We start from the raw sequence: 20,200 nt of genomic DNA, 5'->3' as shown, positions 1-20,200 counted from the left end.
ATATTGTCATAAAAATAAAGTACCTTTATTTTTAGTATATCTGTGTATTGTGTTTTCTTATGATATTGTGCATATGACACTAGTGGTATAGTAGGAGCTTTGCATGTCTCCTAGTTCAGCCTAAGCTGCTCTGCTATAGCTACCTTCTATCAGCCTAACCTGCTAGAAACATCTCTTCTACACTAATAAGGGATAACTGGACCTGGTACAGAGTGTAAGTACCCCTTGGTACCCACTACAAACCAGGCCAGCTTCCTACAATGGTGATGCAAGGAGACTTGTGCATCGGAGCCGATACGCCAGTTACTTGTAAATATGCCCCTAAGACAGAATGTAGAACTCTTCATTACGGCTTTGACTCAAGGCTATTCAGCAGTGACGCTCCCTCTTCAGACATCTCCTGCTGCCTTGCCCCACTGAGCTTTACCTTCCCAAAACATATTAGTCAAGACTTTTTCTACATTTGAAGGTGAGTGCTGACCGGGATGAATCCACTTCTTGTGCATGAAATGGTCTCCATCACGGACGCCATATTTTTTCGACTTTTACTCGGTCTTGAGCAACTACAAGTCTGTGGTTGGCGCTTTGATCTTTTAGGCACTAGTTATCACTAAAAACCTAAACAACGTAAAACTCCAGTTCTACTGATTGGGTTTTTGTCATTTTGGTGTTAAATAATTTATTAAAATTTACTTAATGTTTCTAAATTCGTTTGGGAGTTTTCTTGTGTTGTGTTTTCTCTTTATTGCTGTTTGTGTGCTGCATATATACTTTACACATTGCCTCTAAGGTAAGCCTGATTGCATTTTGTCCCAAGCTGCCCAACATTAAGCACAGGTAATTCAGTGCCTTTTTGTTGTTCACCCTGGTGGGTATTATGGCTTTTGCTTGACCAGGGCTTACACCCAAGTCAACCAGCAATCCAATTTCTAACAATATCAGAATGAAATGGAGCTGCTAAAGTTTTAGAAAACTTTCACACTTTTCCTAATAACTGTTGAAGTTATTTTTAACCCTATCTATTCTTCATAATCAGTACAGAATTGCCCTATTTTAAAATCAATTTTTCAAACAACTTGTTCACAAACTATTGGAATATGTATTTGTGGCACATTTTATGTAGTACAAGTATGCAGTTTTAACTGTGGGGATATCTAGATAATGTTTCTATGTCCTTGTCTGTAATGATTTTAACTAATCTTACACAAAAAAAGTTTACTTTCTCCTACAATGTGCTCTGACTAAAGCATTGATTTTGCATGCACTACTATATGCAGCACAAACCTAGTCGAAAGGCATGCACAACAGTGGCGGCTGGCAGCTTTAGGAGGGAGGGGGTGGGCGGGAAGCACACAGACACACACACTCTCATTCTTTCACACACAGACATGCACGCACACACGCACATCCATTAACAACACTCATAACATTCAAACTTGCACGCATGCACCAAACATTCATTTTAAAAGTTCACACACACTCATTCTTTCAGACACACACGCACGCACATCCTTTAACACTCATACCATTCAAACATGCACGCACGCACCAAACATTCATTTTAAAACATCACACTCATTCTTTCACACACGCACGCACATCCATTAACACTCATAACATTCAAACATGCACGCACGCACGCACCAAACATTCATTTTAAAAGATCACACACACTCATTCTTTCACACACACACGCACCCATGCACGCACATCCATTAACAACACTCATAACATTCAAACATGCCCACACGCACCAAACATTCATTTTAAAACATCACACACACACACTTACCTTCAGCCTCGAGGTCCCAGGAGGGTTGGGACTGCTGCCTTCCCTCATTGGACCATAGGTCAGCCAATGAGGGAAGGCAGCAGTCCCAGCCTCGTCACAGAGTGAGATGGGGTCAGTGAGACTGTTGACCCCACCCCACTCTGTGACGAAGTGTCACTGATTGACTCTCGCCCTGAGCGCTTCAGGGCTTAAACCTGAAGCGCCCAGATCGAAGTCAATGGGTGACGCTTTCCTCGTCACCCAGGGGAGGGCCTCGAGGCACCGTTGCTGAGCCGAGGAGGTCACGCCCATAGGGGCTGTGACCCCCTCAGCCCAGCAAAGTTCAGCTCAGGCAGCCAGGAGTCTGCACAAATCGCACATGTCTCACTCCTGGCTGTCTGAGCCGAAAATGGAGTGTCTGTCAGGCTGACATTTGTTCACTCTTCATGATGGGCAAAAGTTGGGGGGGCGTGGCCCCTCTGCCCTAAAGGACGGGCCGCCCCTGATGCGCAAAGAGCATGAAATTAATAAGCAGACATGAAAAACATACCCAAAGTTAAATTATAAACTGTGCAATGTGTCCCCCCTGTCCTTCTATCTGTACAACCCCCAGGTGTTAGATATATGCAGTGTGAGAGATAGACTGTCCACTCTGGGACAGAGCTAACTCTGCAGTCCTGGACAAGCGAGAGATAGCTCTGCTTCATATTTCAAGTGAGTGATGTCTATGCCTGTAGGCTCAACAAGGATACCTAGGTTAATGTGTTAGATAGCTGTGCTGAGTGTTATTTTTGGGGACTGAACATCCCATGTTGGGAACTCAGGTAGGGGTGTTTGAGCAGTGGACCCCACCACGTTGTTGACTTGGTCACGGCTGTGACGTCAGAGGGCAGGTTAAAAAAACGGGCCTGGAATCAACCTCCTGTGCTTCTTCTGCGGTATAGCAAAAATGATAACCCGAGTCTGTGTGTTTCATTTTACGGCCGTGCAGCCTAGCATACCTGGCCGACACGGCAACCCAACACTGAGCAAGTAGCAAGTACACTATGTGTACCTAGTAAGGAATACCACTGCTAACATATGGCTTAATCTGTCATTGAGGTTGGGAATTCTTTTGCTGGGCAGGAGAATGAGAGCTGTTAAATGAATCTCAGCCCCAGGAAAGAGAGAAGCATTAACAGATCTTACAGTGAATATCTTCAGACAGGTAGCGCTGCTCAAATAGCCCACACCCTCATTATCAGTTTTTTTTTCAAACTTTGACAGGCTGAGAGTCAGTGCACCTAGCAAACCTGAGACGCTGATGTGTCTGTGCCCCCCAAACTAACTCAATGCTAGCCCAGCAGTACATTGAATTTGTACAAACCTGTTTTAGAGAAACTGCTCTTCCAACACCTTTTTTATTTTTGAAACTGAAAGACATATGCCGTTCTTCTGACAGCAACAGAAACGAAAATGTTTATTCTTTAAGAACGAAACTGCATTCCCACCTGCACTCGACCCAACCTATCGCCTCCTCCTCTTTATATATTTTAGAGCAGTGGTTCCCAACCTGTGGTCCGGGGACCCCTGGGGGTCCGCGAAGCCTTCTCAGGGGGTCCGTGACTGCTTAGAAAATTAAAAAGTATTAATTAATATTGCCAAATATTGACAAATTAGGTCCCAAACTTCCAGTAATGACTCAGTGGGGGGTCCCCGGATTCCAATGATGATTCAGTGGGGGGTCCCAGGGTTCAATTAATGATAAAGTGGGGGTCCACAGAATTCAAAAGGTTGGGAACCACTGTTTTAGAGTGAAAACGGAGGCCCTGTGGGACCCAATGAATTCCTCTTCATTCCAAGGCCCTTCTTCATGTTCATTTTCTTTCTTTTGCCACTCGCTGTTCTGCCTGCTTCTCTTTTTTTCCGCATTTTTATAGTATGTTTGGGGGACTATACAATGGCTCTCTTCACTGCTTCTATTGCAGTTGTTTCTACCCCCTCTTTCTTGCCTCACCTTCATTGTCTTCCTCGTAGTCGTAATTGCGTATTTTGTGTATATTTCTTTGCCCCGTCTCTCTGTGCATAATCATGGCCACTGCTAATGCCTGCTCCATGTTTATGTCGAGCGCACAAGCACTTTGACCTGTTGTAATCTCTCTGTGAGCTTGTAACCACACCCACTGCACGCCCATCACTATCGCTCCTTCGTGGGTTTTCCTTTCAAAAACCCTTTGTTATCACTGGTAAATGCTTTGTGTTTGTCCCTACTTGGACCCTTTTTTGTACAGCCTTGACACCGACCCGGTTACATGGATAATTGCACTTTTGCTGTTTGCCTGCAAGCGAACTTCTTTTTCATTTTGTGTCTCTCCTTCACGCCCATGTTCATGGCCGCCGTGGCGCTTTGAATCGGCTTGCTTATGTCAACTGTTTTACTTTTCATTTTCAATTAATGTGGCAAGAAAAGTCCAATTAGGAATTTACAACGCTAACAGCTCTAACTCGAGCAAGCATGAGACCCATTGCATTGCAAATGCTTGTTCTTTATCTATCCTATTTTTTCTTCCCATTGACCATCCAATTCTCCTTCCTGTTCGGTCACTTGAGAACTTGAGCAAATAACTATTGCATCTTATTTTTCTTTACTGCTTCCATCCACATCTTTCCATTGGATTTGCAATCTCTACTGATTTAGCAAGTATCTGAAATATTGTATTTGGGTTTCTTATACAAGAACCAAGATTCATTCTGAATGGCAGAACCTAATGTTGAAATTTTTTAGGAATTTGTGGAAATCCATATCATTCATTTTAGCTATAAACCAAAATTAATCTACCTCTGTTCCTGGATCTTCAGTTTATGTTCCTTATTTTTGTTCCTAGCAAAATGGGGTAGAGCCATCAGATTACTAAGGGGCATATTTACAAGAAAGTGTCTCATCAGTCCCGATGCGCCACTTTTCTTGCCTTGCCCCTGCCCCACCAAACGACACCATGGTTGTGCCGTATTTTTAATACCGCACACCATGGCGATCGTTAGGACAACATCGTCCACATTTTTGATGCTATTGTGGCCCTTTGCTGTAATAGCGTCAAAAGTTTTATGCTAGTGCGTCAATGCACAGACAGGCCCATTGATTAAAATGGGTCCGTCATTTTAACGTCTGCTCTGAGCGGGTGTTAAAAATTGTATAAAAATGGTGCAGTGAAATGTTGTACATTTCACTGTACCATTTTTTGGGCCTCCCTGTGTCTCAATACCCCCTTGCATACATTATGCCTGGTGGAGGCATAATGTGGTGCAAGAGTTTACAAAGTGGCCAAAGCAGGCTTTGCACCACTTTGTAAATATGCTGTGGGAGAAAGGCCTCCTTAACGACGCCTTAGCATTGCCCATGCTTCTTTTTTACTCTTAGGTTTGGCAATTGACTGGGTTTGCAGCCAAGAGGCCCTCCTGTCATCATCACTTCAAAAAATCACAATAATTGCTAGTACAGAGAGCAAGTGTAGTCTGAGTAAGCCCCCTACTATGTGGTTTTTCTGGGTTGGTGTGGTATGGCTGGGCTGTCCATCAAGGACATGGCATTTTGCAGATGATTACATTTGGCCATCTATATTTCCGTTTGGTTTGGTGATGAAGTATCAAGATGTAATTTTGTTTGGCTACTAACGTAATATGGAGCCAGTGTATGTTCTTCAATGCACCTACTTTCATGACATGAATGTGTTCACTGCTAACTTATAGCTTTTTTGCTGGGAAAGTGTGTGTTGTAAGCACAATGCTATTCACTAATTGGCTTGCATGTTCATGTGTTTTATTTGTTGTCATAACATGTTGTTGGATGTACAGCTATTTTGATCACAAAAAAGGCATGCATACAGATAAGCTTTTGTAAACATTTCCACTGTCAAATTTATAAACTATGCAATATTTTGCTGTTCACACTGTTTACACTTTTTAAGTGGTGTTCACTCTGTTTATGCTTTTTAAATTCATTACTTTTCACTCAAACTTTATCATCTGACTCCTTTTCCTAACACTGTTCGTTAAGGGTACATCCAAACTTTTTTAATGCAGTCTGTTCAGCAAAGAGACCCTATTCTCAGCTTTTATAAAGTATAGCATGAGATGTTACTTTATTAAAGGACTTTCTTTCTAGGACAGTTGGGGCAACATACACATAGCCGTTCATTATGAGTTTTTGGCAGACTGGAAAATCCGTCCATCAAACTCCTGTTGTCAGGTTGCTGCCAATGCTTCCGCCTGTGGGCCCCATTAGGAGTTTCCCACTGGGTCAGCTTACAACATTGACGCCAGATCATAATTGAGCCGGTGGCAATGCTGTAGTGCGTAGGGTGCAGCAGCAAAGCAGACAGTGAACAGTATGACAAGGCTGGCAATGGGGGCCCCTGCACTGTCCATGCCATGCCCCCTGACCTCCGTCTCCACCAGCCTTTACATGACAGTGCTACTGCCATGTAAAAGCTGGCGGAGAGGGGGTCATAACTCGAGGGCGGTGCTGCTTGCAGCACTGCCCTGGCGGATCAGGACCGCCAGCACCGCCAGTCCCTCCTGTGGTCTCAAGACCGCCAGGGTTGTAATCAGGACCATAGTCACCCTACTATTACAAAACACTAACAAAAATAGAGACCTATCGAATTTGACAGTATTTATTCTGTATTGGTGCCGCGTTTGGTTCTCCACTGTTTCTGCTATGAACCTAAGCAGCCACTACAAAGTGGGCACAGGTCATATATTATTAGTTTGTGTGCTGTATAATACTACAGCACAGCCTTGGGCAAAGTAAATTAAGCATGCATTCTTAGTGTGTGCATGTTGAATTGCCTATCTCAGTACAGCTCTCACCAGACAAGTATGTGAGGGGCTTTGACTCTAACCACATTTTGGGAGTCAGGAGTACATGTTTTGATTGTGCAGAATTTGTGTCCTTTCACAAAAAAGTGCTTGCCATCCAAGCAGCTGTGGTTATTTATTTTATCCACCTTCCTAAGCTTGAACTTTCAGGGGCACACACATGCTAATAAAGTGTCCTAGATCATTTATGCTGCTTTTTCTCCAGCACCAGCACAGAAGGGAGGGGGAGCAGTCATTAATGTACATTTTAGGCATAGCTTGACAATACATTCATAACCCAGACCAACTGGCATTGCTAATGCTTGTTTAGCCTGTTGTGTGGTCGTCCTTGTGTCCCTTCTGTGCCTGGTGAAAAGTGTCACAGCGCTTGGTGGTGTGCATGTCTTTTAGAATCACATACTTTTTAGTTTTTTTTGTATAATGGCACAATGTGGAGATTTCCAGTATTTCTGCCCTGCACACATATATTTTATTACTGCTGTCACTTGTGTGCCAGTTTCTCTTGCATGTTGCTTTGAATAAACAGAACATGCAGCTTGTGGTTATATTATGGCTGCAGTTCTTGTACTTGGTTTAGTGGACTGTCCTTTTTTCAAAGTATTGTTCTATGCTGGCCATCGTTGTTTCTCCCTGGGGTTTCGCGATGGTTTGTACACAGCTCTGGTGTCTGTAATGTCATCCACTGCCAATAATTGGAAAGGGGACTACGTGAAAGCCACCAACTGACGTAGGTCATTTGGTTTCCCCTATGTACAGCATCCAGCAGCCAATAAACGATGAAGAGCATGACGGCTCTGCAGTCTACGTGCCAGATGCAGACTGCAAACTTCTGGCTACGTGTCATTATTTATTAGCTGAGCACACAGCATCCAGCCAGGTTGCACTGCATGTGTTGGCAGTTGGTAAACCTGCCCGCTGACTTTACACTGGCAACTGTTCTCGCCCCGCAGTGTCACTCTGGCCCACCTCTGGTACGCTGGCAGTGCTTATGCTGCGCTGTACCAAGAGAGTACGCGGGTCCCCCCTCACGCTCCAAGCCTGCCTTCATCCATTGCTGTCTACCAGGAGATTCCTCTGAGCACCTGGCACCACTGACAGACCCAGTGCATTGGCCCAGGCCCGGTTCACCACAGGCCTGGTAGGTAACTTGGACCAATGGCATTTTCACTTGATGCCCAGCTTAGGTGGATTATACCCCACTGGGGACTGCTGACCCTTCCCAAAACCCACAGGTGCTACACACAGACAGAGAATAAGTGTAGTATGAGAGATCCATATACTGAACTGTAACCCTCGACTAGGCAGGCAGTGCACATGCCGCAAGGAGTGTTCTTCCAATGTCCCTCGTAGGGCCAACTGCACAACTGTATACCACCCAGATCACGCTAGAATGTCACCATCCCTGCCCTTGAAATGTTTCTCATTGAAGGTGCGTCGTCCTCCCAAGCACACAAGTAGAGAGACTGGTAAAATGCTTTTGGTTTTACTTTGAAGGCAAGAAAATCACAGCAGAACGTCGCTGCACCCTTCTGCTGCACATAGGAGGCAAGGACATCCACAAAGTGTATGAAACCCTCATTCAGGTGATACCCAAAACTTATGCCATGCTTGCTGCAGCCTTGAATGCTCACTTTCAACCAATGGCTAATAAGGACTCTGAGCTTTTCATTTTTAGACAAGCCCGCCAAGAACCAGAAGAATCTCTGGGCTGTGTGAGGCTCGGGTAGGTTGGGTATGAACCATTCCCAGTAATCCATCACTCCTACGAATCTCCTCATTTATGAAACATCCCTCACCTTTTCAGGGATCTCAAGAAAGACGTAGCCCCATGAATATGGGGCGAGGCACAAGAAAAAGTACTCCAGGTGACCAAAGAAGCCCTCTCAGCGGACACTACTCTGTCTTAGTTTGACCCTCTCAAGCCAACCACCATAGCAGTCGATGCAAGCCCAAAAGGACTAGGGGCCAGCCTCATGCAACAACAAAATCATGGAGACAGGGCTCCTGTAGTGTCCGCCAGTCGGTCACTCACCCCCACTGAACAGAGAAATTTGCAGATAGAGAGGTAAGCCATCACCATCCATTGGGCATGCCAGCATTTTCAATTATACATTTATGGCATCCTTTTGTGGTAACCACAGATCATAAGCCCTTCATACCCTTGTTACAAGGTTCTGCGTCCAAACCTCTACCTTGTATTGAAGAGTGGATGTTTTCAGCTGCAGGAGTATGACCATGTGAAACCCCCCACTGATGTGGGTAATTTGGGGCATGTTTAAGAGACCCTAGCACCACCATAGCATCATTTTTTGGACGCTAAGGTGGAAAAGTGGCTATTTACAAAGTGGTGCAATGCACACATTGCTCCACTTTCTAAACACTTGTGCCAGGCACAATGTATGCAAGGGGGTTGTTCAAGCACTAGGAGGCCTGCAAAAATGGCTCAGTGAAACACAGGATGATCCACCGCCTGCCATCACGCATCACCCAGAGATACCCATGGACCATTCTCCTGCCTCCACTGCCACCACACCCTCACCCTACAGCAAGCACTGGACCCTCCCGCCGCAGAGCCATCGAACACCAACCCAGAGTGTCTCAGCTGCATCCTCCTCAACATTTGTTCAGCATTCGCTCTCTTCACAAACACGCCACAGAACTCTGGGACCTACTGGGACTTCCTCACTGAAACTTGGGCAAACCCAGCATCTGCACTGGACATCGCCATCCCCAGAGACTACAAACTGCTCTGCAAAGACAAGCCTTCTCGCCCAGCCTGCAGCCTGGCCCTCGTACACAAATCCTCCCTCCGCTTGACAACCAACACAGAAGAACACCCCTCCTCATGGTGCACCGCCACTTCCAGATACACGCCAATCCTAAGTCAACCTTCTGGAGCACCGTTATCTACAGACCAACCAGCCCCCGTCCAGCCTTTAACGACTCTATCATCGACATCATCTCTCCTCACGCTTTCGCCTCCTCAAACTACTTCCTCCTGGGCGACCTCAACTACCACATTGACAATGGCAATGACACCAACACCGCCTCCCGACTCGACAACCTTGCCACAATAGGACTAAAGCAACTGTTCACCTCACCAACACACATTGCTGGACACACGCTCTACGCCATCTCCACCAGCAGCAACATCACCGTCGACAGCACCTTCACACTTCACTGGACTGCCCACCACTGCATCCTTTTCACCATCACCTCACTGACAATCCACCTCCACACACTCCAAGCCCCAACAGAAAATACAACCGGATCACTGAGGAACAGCTCTCCAACACCTTTGGCAAGTCCCCCTCACCCCCCACCGCAGACGCCAACATCTCAGCACGGAACTTCCACCAATGGATCTCTGAATGCACCTTAGCACCTCTCCGTAAACACCACCACAAGAAGGCCAGCTTGTTCTCCCCGCACTCCAGGACTCCAGGCACACATGCAGGCGGCTGGAGAAAAGATGGAGGAACAGCAAGTGCCAGGAAGTCTTTGAGGCCTTCAAATCAGCCACCAAATCCCAACTCCACCTCATCAGAGCCACCAGGAAAGCCACCCTGCAGGACCATATCAGTGCCAGCCCTCAAAACACCAAAGAGCTCTTCACTGTGGTCAAAGAGTTTGCCAATCCCCATTCAGAAATGACAAACATCCCTCCATCTCAAGACCTCTGCAACAGGCTAGCCAACTTCTTCCACTGGAAAATCAAAGACATACATGACAGCTTCGGATCCCAAGACCCTTCAAGCCCTCCAACAACTGCCCAGATCCAACCGATCAAACCACCACAGACCCTGCACCACTGGACCACCCTCACCACAGAGGAGACCCTCACCATCATGAGCAGCATCCACTCCGGAACCCCTAAGGGCCCCTGTTCTCACCACATTTTCAACAAGGCCAACACATCCATTGCACCCCAGCTTCGACACAACCTCAACTGCTCCATAGAGATAGCCACCTTCCCAGAGGACTGGAAGCATGCTGAGACCTACCCACTCTTGACAAAACCCATGGCCGACCGCCAGGACCTCAAGAATTACCACCCCATCTCTGTGCTGCTGTTCCCAGCCAAAGTTATTGAAAAGGCCAGTAACACTCAGCTCCATAAGCACATCAAGAGCAACAACATCCTGGACACCTCCCAATCAGGCTTCAGGAGTAATCACAGCATGGAGACCACCCTCCTCGCTGCCACAGATGACATGGTCTCACACCTCACCCTCTGCTCCAGGCTCCAGGCAGTCGTCATCCGCGGAAATGTCCTACAATGGATATGATCTTTCTTGTCTGGCAGAACACAGAGAGTCAGACTCCCGCCTTACCTGTCAGAACCTACAGAGATCAGCTACGGAGTTCCACAGGGCTCCTCCCTGAGCCCCACACTCTTCAACATCTACATGGCCCCACTTGCATCCATCGTCAGGGACCACAGGATGAACATCGTCTCCTATGCAGATGATACCTAGCTGATCATCACACTGACTGAAAACCACACTACTGACAAGAAGAATTTCCACCACGGGATGGAAGTTGTCGCCATGTGTGTAAAGGATAGCCGCCTCAAGCTCAACTCCGACAAGACCAAGATCTCATCCTGGGAGCATCCACATCAGCCTGACTCCTGGTGGCATCGACCCTTGGCAACACTCCCAAACCAACAAACCACGCACACAACCTCAGCATCATCCTGGACTTATCCCTCACCATGACCCACCAAGTCAACTCAGTCACATCCTCCTGCTTTCATACACTCTGACTTCTCCAGAAGATCTATAAATAGATCCCAAAGGACTGCCGCAAAACTGTAACCCATGAACTGGTTACCAGCAGACTCGACTATGGCAATGCCCTCTACCCTGGTACCACGCAGAAGAACCTGAAGAAATGACAGCAAATCCAAAATGCCTCCACCAGACTCATCCTGGACATTCCCCGCTGCAAACATATCTCCAACCACCTAAGATACCTCCACTGGATTCCCATTGAGAAAAGAATTAACTTCAAGCTCCTCGTCCAGGCTTACAAGGCACTAGGATCTGCCTACTTCAACCACTGAATCACCTCCTACTCCCTTACTAGACATCTCTGCTCAACAACCACTAGCCACCATACCCGGCATACAGAAGGCCTTGATGGGTGAAAGATCCATTGCCTACCTGATGGCATGGAACACCCTGCCCCTCCATCTCAAGTAGTCACCTTCACTGACTCAATTCAGGAAGGACCTTAAAACCTAGCTCTTCAAGTGAAGCTCAGAGGACTAATCCCCCTAGCGCCTTGAGACCCTTACGGGTGAGTAGTTACGCTTTATAAACCCTGATTTGATTTGATTTGAAATTTAACGGATTTCACTGCACCATTTTTGATGTCATTTTTAACGGCTGCTCAGAGCAGGTGTTAAACTGATGCTCCCCTAGAAACCTATGGGTCTCCTTTCACTTTGCTGTACTAGCATCCAAATTTTTACAGCTAGTGTAGCTAAGTGCCACAATAGCATAAAACATGCTGACGCTATTGTGCTTACAACCGTCATGGTACATTGTATTATAAATACAGCGCAACCATGGTGTCGATGGGTGCCGTAGGGAGGTGCAGAAAAAGTGGTGTATCAGCTCTGATGCTCCACTTTTCTTAGATATGGTCCTTGGTTTCACATACACACCGCGTACACGGGGCAGTTAAAGGCAGAGGCTGTGGCTACTCTGTAGTCTCGCGTTGGATGCCAAGAGCAAATTACTGGCTCCGTATTATTATTCATAAGCTGCGCGTGCAGTGTCTTGCCAGGACGCACTACAGGTTTTAGCGGTCGGTAACCCCAGCGGCCGACTTCACAGTGTCTAGGGCCTATTAGAGGAGAGTCTTAAAAGCAGCCTTTACTGATCCTTAGAACCACACTCAGGGATATTACCTGTATAGATAAAAACACTTTTTACACTACATATCAAGAGCTTAAAACTGAAGATGTCACCACTGTCTGTGAAGTAAACCCAGGTCACGTGTTTCATTTATATGGCACTTTTCTGTTTCCAGTCCCTGCATTCATCACAACCTCTGATTACAACAAGGAGAGAAAAAGAAGGGCCTTATCTCCTATTCGGACTTCTGTTGACGAGGATTTGCAGTAAGTACACTGTTCGCTTACGACTCCCGTTCTTTTGCTGTTGTAACCTCAGTTCCAACGTTTGGGTGTGATATACTGATTAAAAATAATTAATAGCCCTTAAGTATTTGGCTAAAAAATACAGTTGAATTCACATGTGTTTTTTTAATTTCAGATATGTGATTTATTTTCAGAGGTGTTTGGGCGCTGATTTCAGCCTCCAATGTATTTACAGTTGTAGGGTGTGTTGCCAGCCACCGCCTGTAGATAACTGCAGGGAAGGCATTCTTAATGGCATGAGAACTGAGCAGTAAAATAAATGCTGTATTTATAAAATATCTTGATTTGTTGCAAATCTGTCAAGAATATATAAACTAAGCACATACTTATGGCGCTTGAGTTTATGCATGCCTACACTGATGGATGCACAGACACCTGGAGCCAGGCCCATAGCGTTATATGCATACCTTTCCAAGTCCATTACACCATGTTTGCTTAAACAATTAGAAAAGCCGGCTCTTTATTGGCCTCGTTATTCTATGAAAACTGTGAATCAAATATACAAATTGCATATCATTTGTAGCATATGAATCATATATAAAGACCAGTTTGCTGATATTTGAACCACAACACATACATGTTAAGATAACTTTCACACTGATTACAGATGCTAAAAGCATATTTACAAGGAACTGGTTTGTCAGCTCTGATGCGCCTGTTTCCTTGCATTGCCCTGTGCCCCCACAATACCATTGTATTGCTGTATTTACAATACAATGCACCATGGCACACATTAGGACAATAGCGTCAGAATTTCTGGCACTATTGTGGTGCTTTGCTGGACTAGCACCAAACATTTTTTGGTGCTACTTCAGCAAGGCACAGGGAAGCCCATAGGCTAATGCTTTAGCGTCACTTTAACACCTGCCCTGAGCAGGCGTTAGAAAATGACACTAGAATGGCGCAGTGAAATCTTGTAAATTTCACTGCAACATTTTTTGGGGCCTTCCTATGGGGGGACGCCCCATACCCTTGCATACATTGTACCTTGTGCAGGTTTAATGTGGCGCAAGGGGTTACAGTGTGGCACAATGCTTGCATTGCGCCACTTTGTAAATATGGCGCAGGGTGGGGGACTGGTTAGCCACCTGAGCATAAAAAAATGATGCTAAATCAGCACTAGAGGCTTGTAAATATGCTCCTCAGTTACTTAAAAGTACAACTTCTAACCTCAGTGTGGCTTCTTGGCTAGATAAAATAAGCATTTTTGCCTTTTTAGCACATCTTAAAGCTCTCCCACAATAAGAAATGCTGTCTACTTTACCCCTTGGGAGGAAATGCCCAGCGGATCATTTCAGTGGCCTAAACCTTCCTTGGTGTTGCTATGTCAGTCTGTACTACGCATGCCCACTCTTGTTTCCTGTAAAGGAATCTATTTCAAGTTCAGTGTGACTGTCCGAGGCCACGTGACATTCTCTGACACCGGACTTAGGGATGCAGATTTAATTGGTGCAGCAGGTGCAGTGGCACTGGAGCACAGCGGGATGAGGAGCCTACCAAATCCTGAATGTTGCTGTATTTTACAACTCAAACAACAGCCAGAGGACCCATTTTCTCTTTCAGGAAATGCCTAACGCTACTCTGGAAATTTTGAAAGATTCACTTAAACATTTATTTTTCATATCTTCGTTCCTAGGTGATTTCCTCACAGCTATTATGTATCAATCTGTACTTTAGGGTAGCAACATGTCTATCATAAAAATAATTTTCAACTGCCTATCAGAACCTATTTATGGGGGCAGTCCCAGGGTCTTCCACTTTCCAGTGATCTTTCCTTGTGAGATAAAAAGCATTTTTCGCTGGTATCATCAAGGAGCTAAGAAGTCTAAGGCCCATATTTATACTTTTTGACGCAAATCTTCACTAGCGCAGATTTGCGTCAAAAAGTAGAATGCCGGCTACTGCCATTACAATGCGCCAGCCAGGCCTCATATTTATGGAATTACTGTAGCCGGCAATGCGGCCTGGTTAGCGTCAAATTAAATTACACTAACCGGGCAGCGGAGGCTTAAGGAAGATTAGGGGTTGTGCGTCAAAGAATGGTGCAAGTCAGGTTAGAGAAAAAAATATTGAATCTAACTTGGCTAGTGTCATTTTTTGCCACACAACACCCATGGAAATGACACCTGTCTTAGAAAAGACAGGAGTCATGCCCCCCCTGCCCAATGGCCATGCCCAGGAGACTTCTGTCCCCTAGGCATGGCCATTGGGCACAGTGGCATGTAGGGGGGGCCAAGTTAGGCCCCCCTATGCCACTTCTACGTAAATAAAAAAATACTTACTTCTGCTTACCATAGATGGGTCCCCCATCCATGGGTGTCCACCAGGGGTGGGTGAGGGTGGCAGGGGGTGTCCCTGGGGGCAGGAAATGGCACCTGTGGACTGCTTCCATGGTCAGAGACCATGGAAATGAGCCCACAGGTCCCGCAACGCCTGCCCTGACCTAGGCATTAAAAAATTACTCTAAACCGGTTTAGAGTCATTTTTGAAGGCCCTCCCCCTCCCGTGCGTCATTTTTGCACGGGAGTATAAATAAGGCGCAAATGCCTTTGAGTCATTTTTTGCCCAGAAACGCCTGCCTTGCATGTCATTAACGCAAGGTAGGTTTCCACAGTAAAAAAATTACTCTAACTCCATAAATTTGGCACTAGACGGTTCTAGCACCAAAGTATAAATATGGAGTTAAGTTTGCGCTGAATTTGCATTAAAAAAAAGACACAAATCCGCTGCAAAAGAGTATAAATATGCCCCTAAATCCCTCATTCTTGTTCTCACTGTGTTATTTTTTCTGGGATAAGAAGCTCTACCTATGGTTAATGGAACGCTTCTGGCACCCACCTTCATTTGCACAAAATTACTAGGGCAATACAGAGGGTACCAGGATTGTGGGGCCTCAACATTTCGTAACTCTTTAATTGTGCATTTTAAGTCCAACCATATCTAGCCAGCAGGACAGCATCTAAGGGCCCAACTGCCCCCATCTGCCTCTATTCAGCCCCACACTCCCGCACTCACCTCTCTGCCACACCAAAGCACAATGCAGAGTTCTCTGCCCCCATTGCTTTCATGATGACCAGCTCTTCAGCACCTCAACCCTCTGGTTTGAGGTATAGGCTTTGAGCTGACACCCTCAGGGCCTGGCTTTGTCGAGCCACATCCATATCATCACCACCAACAGGTGTCCAGATGCCATCTCCTTTGTTCTGGCCATTGAGGACAAGAGCACTTCTCTCACTGGTTTTCAAGCTTGACTAACCTCCAAGAGGCTCTGGACAGGACAATCTCATGCCCTAAAGATCTATAGTTTCAGGATTATGTGGTCACAGAGCGCTTCTGCATGTAGTTGTCCTACCAATCCCAAATTTTTGAGCTACATCACAGGTCCTCAGCAAGACATCCGACCAACAACCAGCTGGCCCTGTGCCACAATATTTGTATTTAGACTGTGTAACGCACATAATATATAACACTCATAAAGAAAGTTCAACCTTGGTCAGCAACAAAACCTCAATGAAAACATGTAAGATTTGATCACTAGAGTACCATAAACTCACATCATAAAAGATATGTTCAGGAGCACGGCAGCCTACCTTAAAAAATCTAACTATCAGCATCAAAGTGTAAATACGCATGGACACTTGTATTGTTTTTAGGTATTGCCTGCCAACAACACATGTGCTGCCCTCTGGCAGAAGTACTGCGAAGGGGTACTGGTACTATAAAGTGCTTAGAGCCTGCCCACTGCTTATGATTCATTGGCATCATTGTCACTCTTCTTTGCTGCCTCCTAATTGGCCAGAGTATGTGAGGCATCACTTCCTTTCCTTGTCTGAAGCATGAACCAAGCACTGATTGATTCATCTTAATTAGTGTTCATCCGCCGCTCGTGCTGTGATGGCGGTGCAATTATTTTCACTGCTGTACTTTTTATATGCATCTTTTTTTATATTGCCTATCACCACACATGTTTCAGAACACTTCCTTTGTTTCCAGTTCTCATGCTGCTTTGTTCATTTGTCTGTTTTCAAACGCATTTTTGAACATTGTTTATCTATGCCTGGATTAAGCTGTTATATTTATCAATTCCACATTAATAATACATTTATACCTTCAGGATGCATGCTGCCACATGTCAATTTTGTTGCCTTTCATCCCCTTTATGCCTCATACTTTAGCATTGATTTTAAGTTTGGTTCCTTGTTTAAGTTACTTACAACCGTAACTGTACTACTCTACAACACACTAACCTACTCCACTCTGCCCCACTCCACTCTATGCCATACCACTCTTTCGCTCCACTCTACACTAGGCCACTGTACTCTATGCCACTCCACTTTACTCTATCCCAATCCTCGCTACTCTGTCCCACTTCACTCTACCCCACTCCACTTCACTCCACTCCTCTCCACTCTACCCCTCTATACGCCACTCTACACCACTTCAATTCACTGCACACCATTCTGCACCACTCCCCGCTATGCATGCACTTTACTCTACACTACTGTACTCTACATCACTCCACTCCAGTCTACATCATACCACGCTGCTGTACAAGATGGCTAAAAGACATTGGCAGAGCCAATAGCTCTTGTATAGGCAAGACCTATTTGCTTTGCGAATGCTTGTTTCTTTTGAGCAATAGTCCTCCTTCATTTCTTCTTAATACCCAGTTTGAAATCATCATCTGGATCGCAGTCTTAAGATGCCTTGTGGCATGTGCTTTTTTGGTTGTGCCAGCCAGTGCTGGGGTTCAGTCCCTGTGCATTTCAGGCTTCTCTGCTTGCTTCTTGGCCTTAGTATGTTTCTGCCTGTCTACCAACACCCTTGCAGCGAGTGCTGATTGAAGATGGCTGTGGGACTTGTCCATACTCTTGTGGTTGGCGTCTGGGCATTGTATGTCCAGTGATTGGTCACTTCCCCTTTTGTCCTACCACAGTACTATCTCGGTGGTGGGACATATTCATCATGGCTTGCTTTATTATTTCTGCTTCCCCAGATTGCTTTCTCAGGGACATCCTATGGACTTACTGACGTAGCCCCAATCTTTTTTGTTTGGGCCTGATAAGCCTCATGTCAAGCTTTTGTGTGGTTTCTGCCTCTGTTTCCCGTTTCCATTGCCTGACTGAGCTGCTGAGTTTGCTGCTCTCATTGCCTGAATTTATGATCATCAGTGGGTTCTGTTTCTGGCTCTAGCAATATTCCATTGGGCCTTTACTCTTCCTGTGTTGATTCTTGTTGTTGGGAGGTGGCTTTTGCTTCCACTTGTATGGCTGCTTTGCGCTGTTCTGGCAGCTGTATCAAAGTGCACATTTTCCTATCTTGCATTGCATTCTCTGTCCCCTGGCATAAACAAGTCCTCTAGACTAGATCCAGGTTGGCTGCTAGATTGTGTCTTATCAGGCTTTCCCTCAGGTCTCCTTATCCAGTGTCATGTTCTTGATGGCTCTATGTTTTTCCTCTAGCTCAGTGTCTTCTGCTTGCAAGGGTACTGTGTTGCCCGTCCTGGAGGAGCGACCTTTGCCTCCAATCACTTCCTCCAGTAGATTCCTTCTTCTCCATCAGTATCACACCAGATCTGCTGTCAGTGTTTGAAATAGTGTAGAAGTGATAGGTTAGAAGCAAAGTATAGTTTTAAAATACAGACAAAGAATAGGAGGACAAAGTGATGGGGTAGAAGTAATGGTCATTTTAATGTTGGAGATAATGGGTCAAAGTAACGGTAGGTGGAAGTGATAGCAGAGCTTGTAATTGCATTTACAAATAATCGTGGTCAAAATAATGGACTTGACCTGTTCTGGTAGAAAAATATTTTTCTCATGTCTGCACTGCTAACTCTGTGAGATGAGGGTTTGAGCCGGTCTCTGTTTTGAGTTACGGAGCATGAAGGCATACTCCAAACCGGGATTTATAAAATTGGGTTCTAAATGTGGCAAACTAATGGGACATATAAGCATTATCAGGGCCGTTTTTCTATGTGAATTGATCAATGTGATGGTATCAATATCCCGCTTCTATAAGCACTGTAACTAATCTACATTGCTTTGACAACAGCAGAGATATTTATACTCACATCAGAGCAGATTACAAGATTACTCTTACTATTATGCTCTAGACTAAAACCTATTTGTAAATTAACTTTCTGTTAAAAATCAGTCTACACTAAGGCCAATATTTATACTTTTTTAGCACCGCATTTGCATCATTGTTTGACGGGAAACAGGCGCAAACTTACAAAATACAATTATATTTTGAAAGTTTGCGCCGCTTTGGCATAAAGAAAAGACGCAAATGAAGCGTTAAAAATGTAAAAATATGGGCTTAAATATAGTATCACTTAAATCAAAACCCCTATAAGAGTAAATAACTCAGAATAAGTGTCACTACATACATCAGAGGCTATTCCCTCTTATAGCACATCTCTCTCCATCTAAACACAGCCACAATAATAAACTTGCAAAGAGGGCAAACGTACCATTCTAGTATTCTACTAAATCACATGCGGTAAAGATAATATCACCCCACATTCATTCACCAGCAACAGGATTTGCCCTGTCACAGCCTCCTTGATGGATTCCTTACGCATAACTGGGCGCCCTTTTTGCTACCCTTTAAATAACATGTGCAGGTTCCAGCCAAACATTCGCCATGTGGCGTTACCGAGAAGTACTTCATGGGTAAACAAAAAACAAAAAAAGACTCAACCTGAATTCAGTTAATTATTCCCTATGAAATCCTGAATAATACGTTATGCCCAAACCACTGTTAATGCAATATTTTTATAGAAATATTCACAGGTGCCTGACAAAGGTAATATGTAAAAATAAAGAATCCTAAAAAATATAACTCTTATTTCGACACCCAAAATTGAATCCACTACTTCCATATCTTATTCACCAAGCCAAAACCTCAACGCCATTCAGATAATAAAGCCCCCATTTTTGGCTAATAATTTCACTTCACTCCAATAAGGTCATTCACGAGCCTATGAATAAAGAAGCAAAAAAACCTATATGACTATTCCACTCTCATCTTGACACCCAGATTCAAACCCAAAACGCTCGGGTGTTAGTTAACAAGCCAACCCCTCATGCCATACAGTCTGAAATAGTCAAATCTCCATTCTTCGGCTAATGATTTCACTGCACTCCAAATCATAAACCATTAGTAACACAATATTGTTATCAGATAATTAATTAGTTTGCAACCAAGATAATCTGTTCAAGTAATACATTCCCTTGTTTGATTCGTAATCCCCACATTATGGAGATTTTACACTATATCAATCATCATGTTGGGTACCCCAATGTACATAAAAAGGTCAAGCCAAATGAATAACCCTGAACTCAGTCTCAACCTGGCTTATTCACATACAATTTAAGATTGTCAAATTTAGAAAAAAA

At 44.8% G+C, this 20,200-nt stretch overlaps 1 protein-coding gene across 2 annotated transcripts in view; it reads left to right on the top strand.

Moving 5' to 3' along the window:
- SBSPON (somatomedin B and thrombospondin type 1 domain containing) overlaps positions 1 to 20,200 on the top strand; it is a 170,247-nt gene that overhangs the window by 136,175 nt on the left and 13,872 nt on the right. For both annotated transcript variants that reach the window (XM_069220354.1, XM_069220353.1), the window contains exon 3: positions 12,671 to 12,761. In XM_069220354.1, the coding sequence (XP_069076455.1) occupies positions 12,671 to 12,761 (91 nt within the window). The remainder of the gene's footprint in view (positions 1 to 12,670; positions 12,762 to 20,200) is intronic.

The sequence above is a fragment of the Pleurodeles waltl genome, chromosome 2_2, assembly GCF_031143425.1.
Source record: "Pleurodeles waltl isolate 20211129_DDA chromosome 2_2, aPleWal1.hap1.20221129, whole genome shotgun sequence".
NCBI lineage: Eukaryota > Metazoa > Chordata > Amphibia > Caudata > Salamandridae > Pleurodeles > Pleurodeles waltl.
Note: the sequence above shows the minus strand (reverse complement) of the source record. Positions and strands in the feature narration are given on the sequence as shown.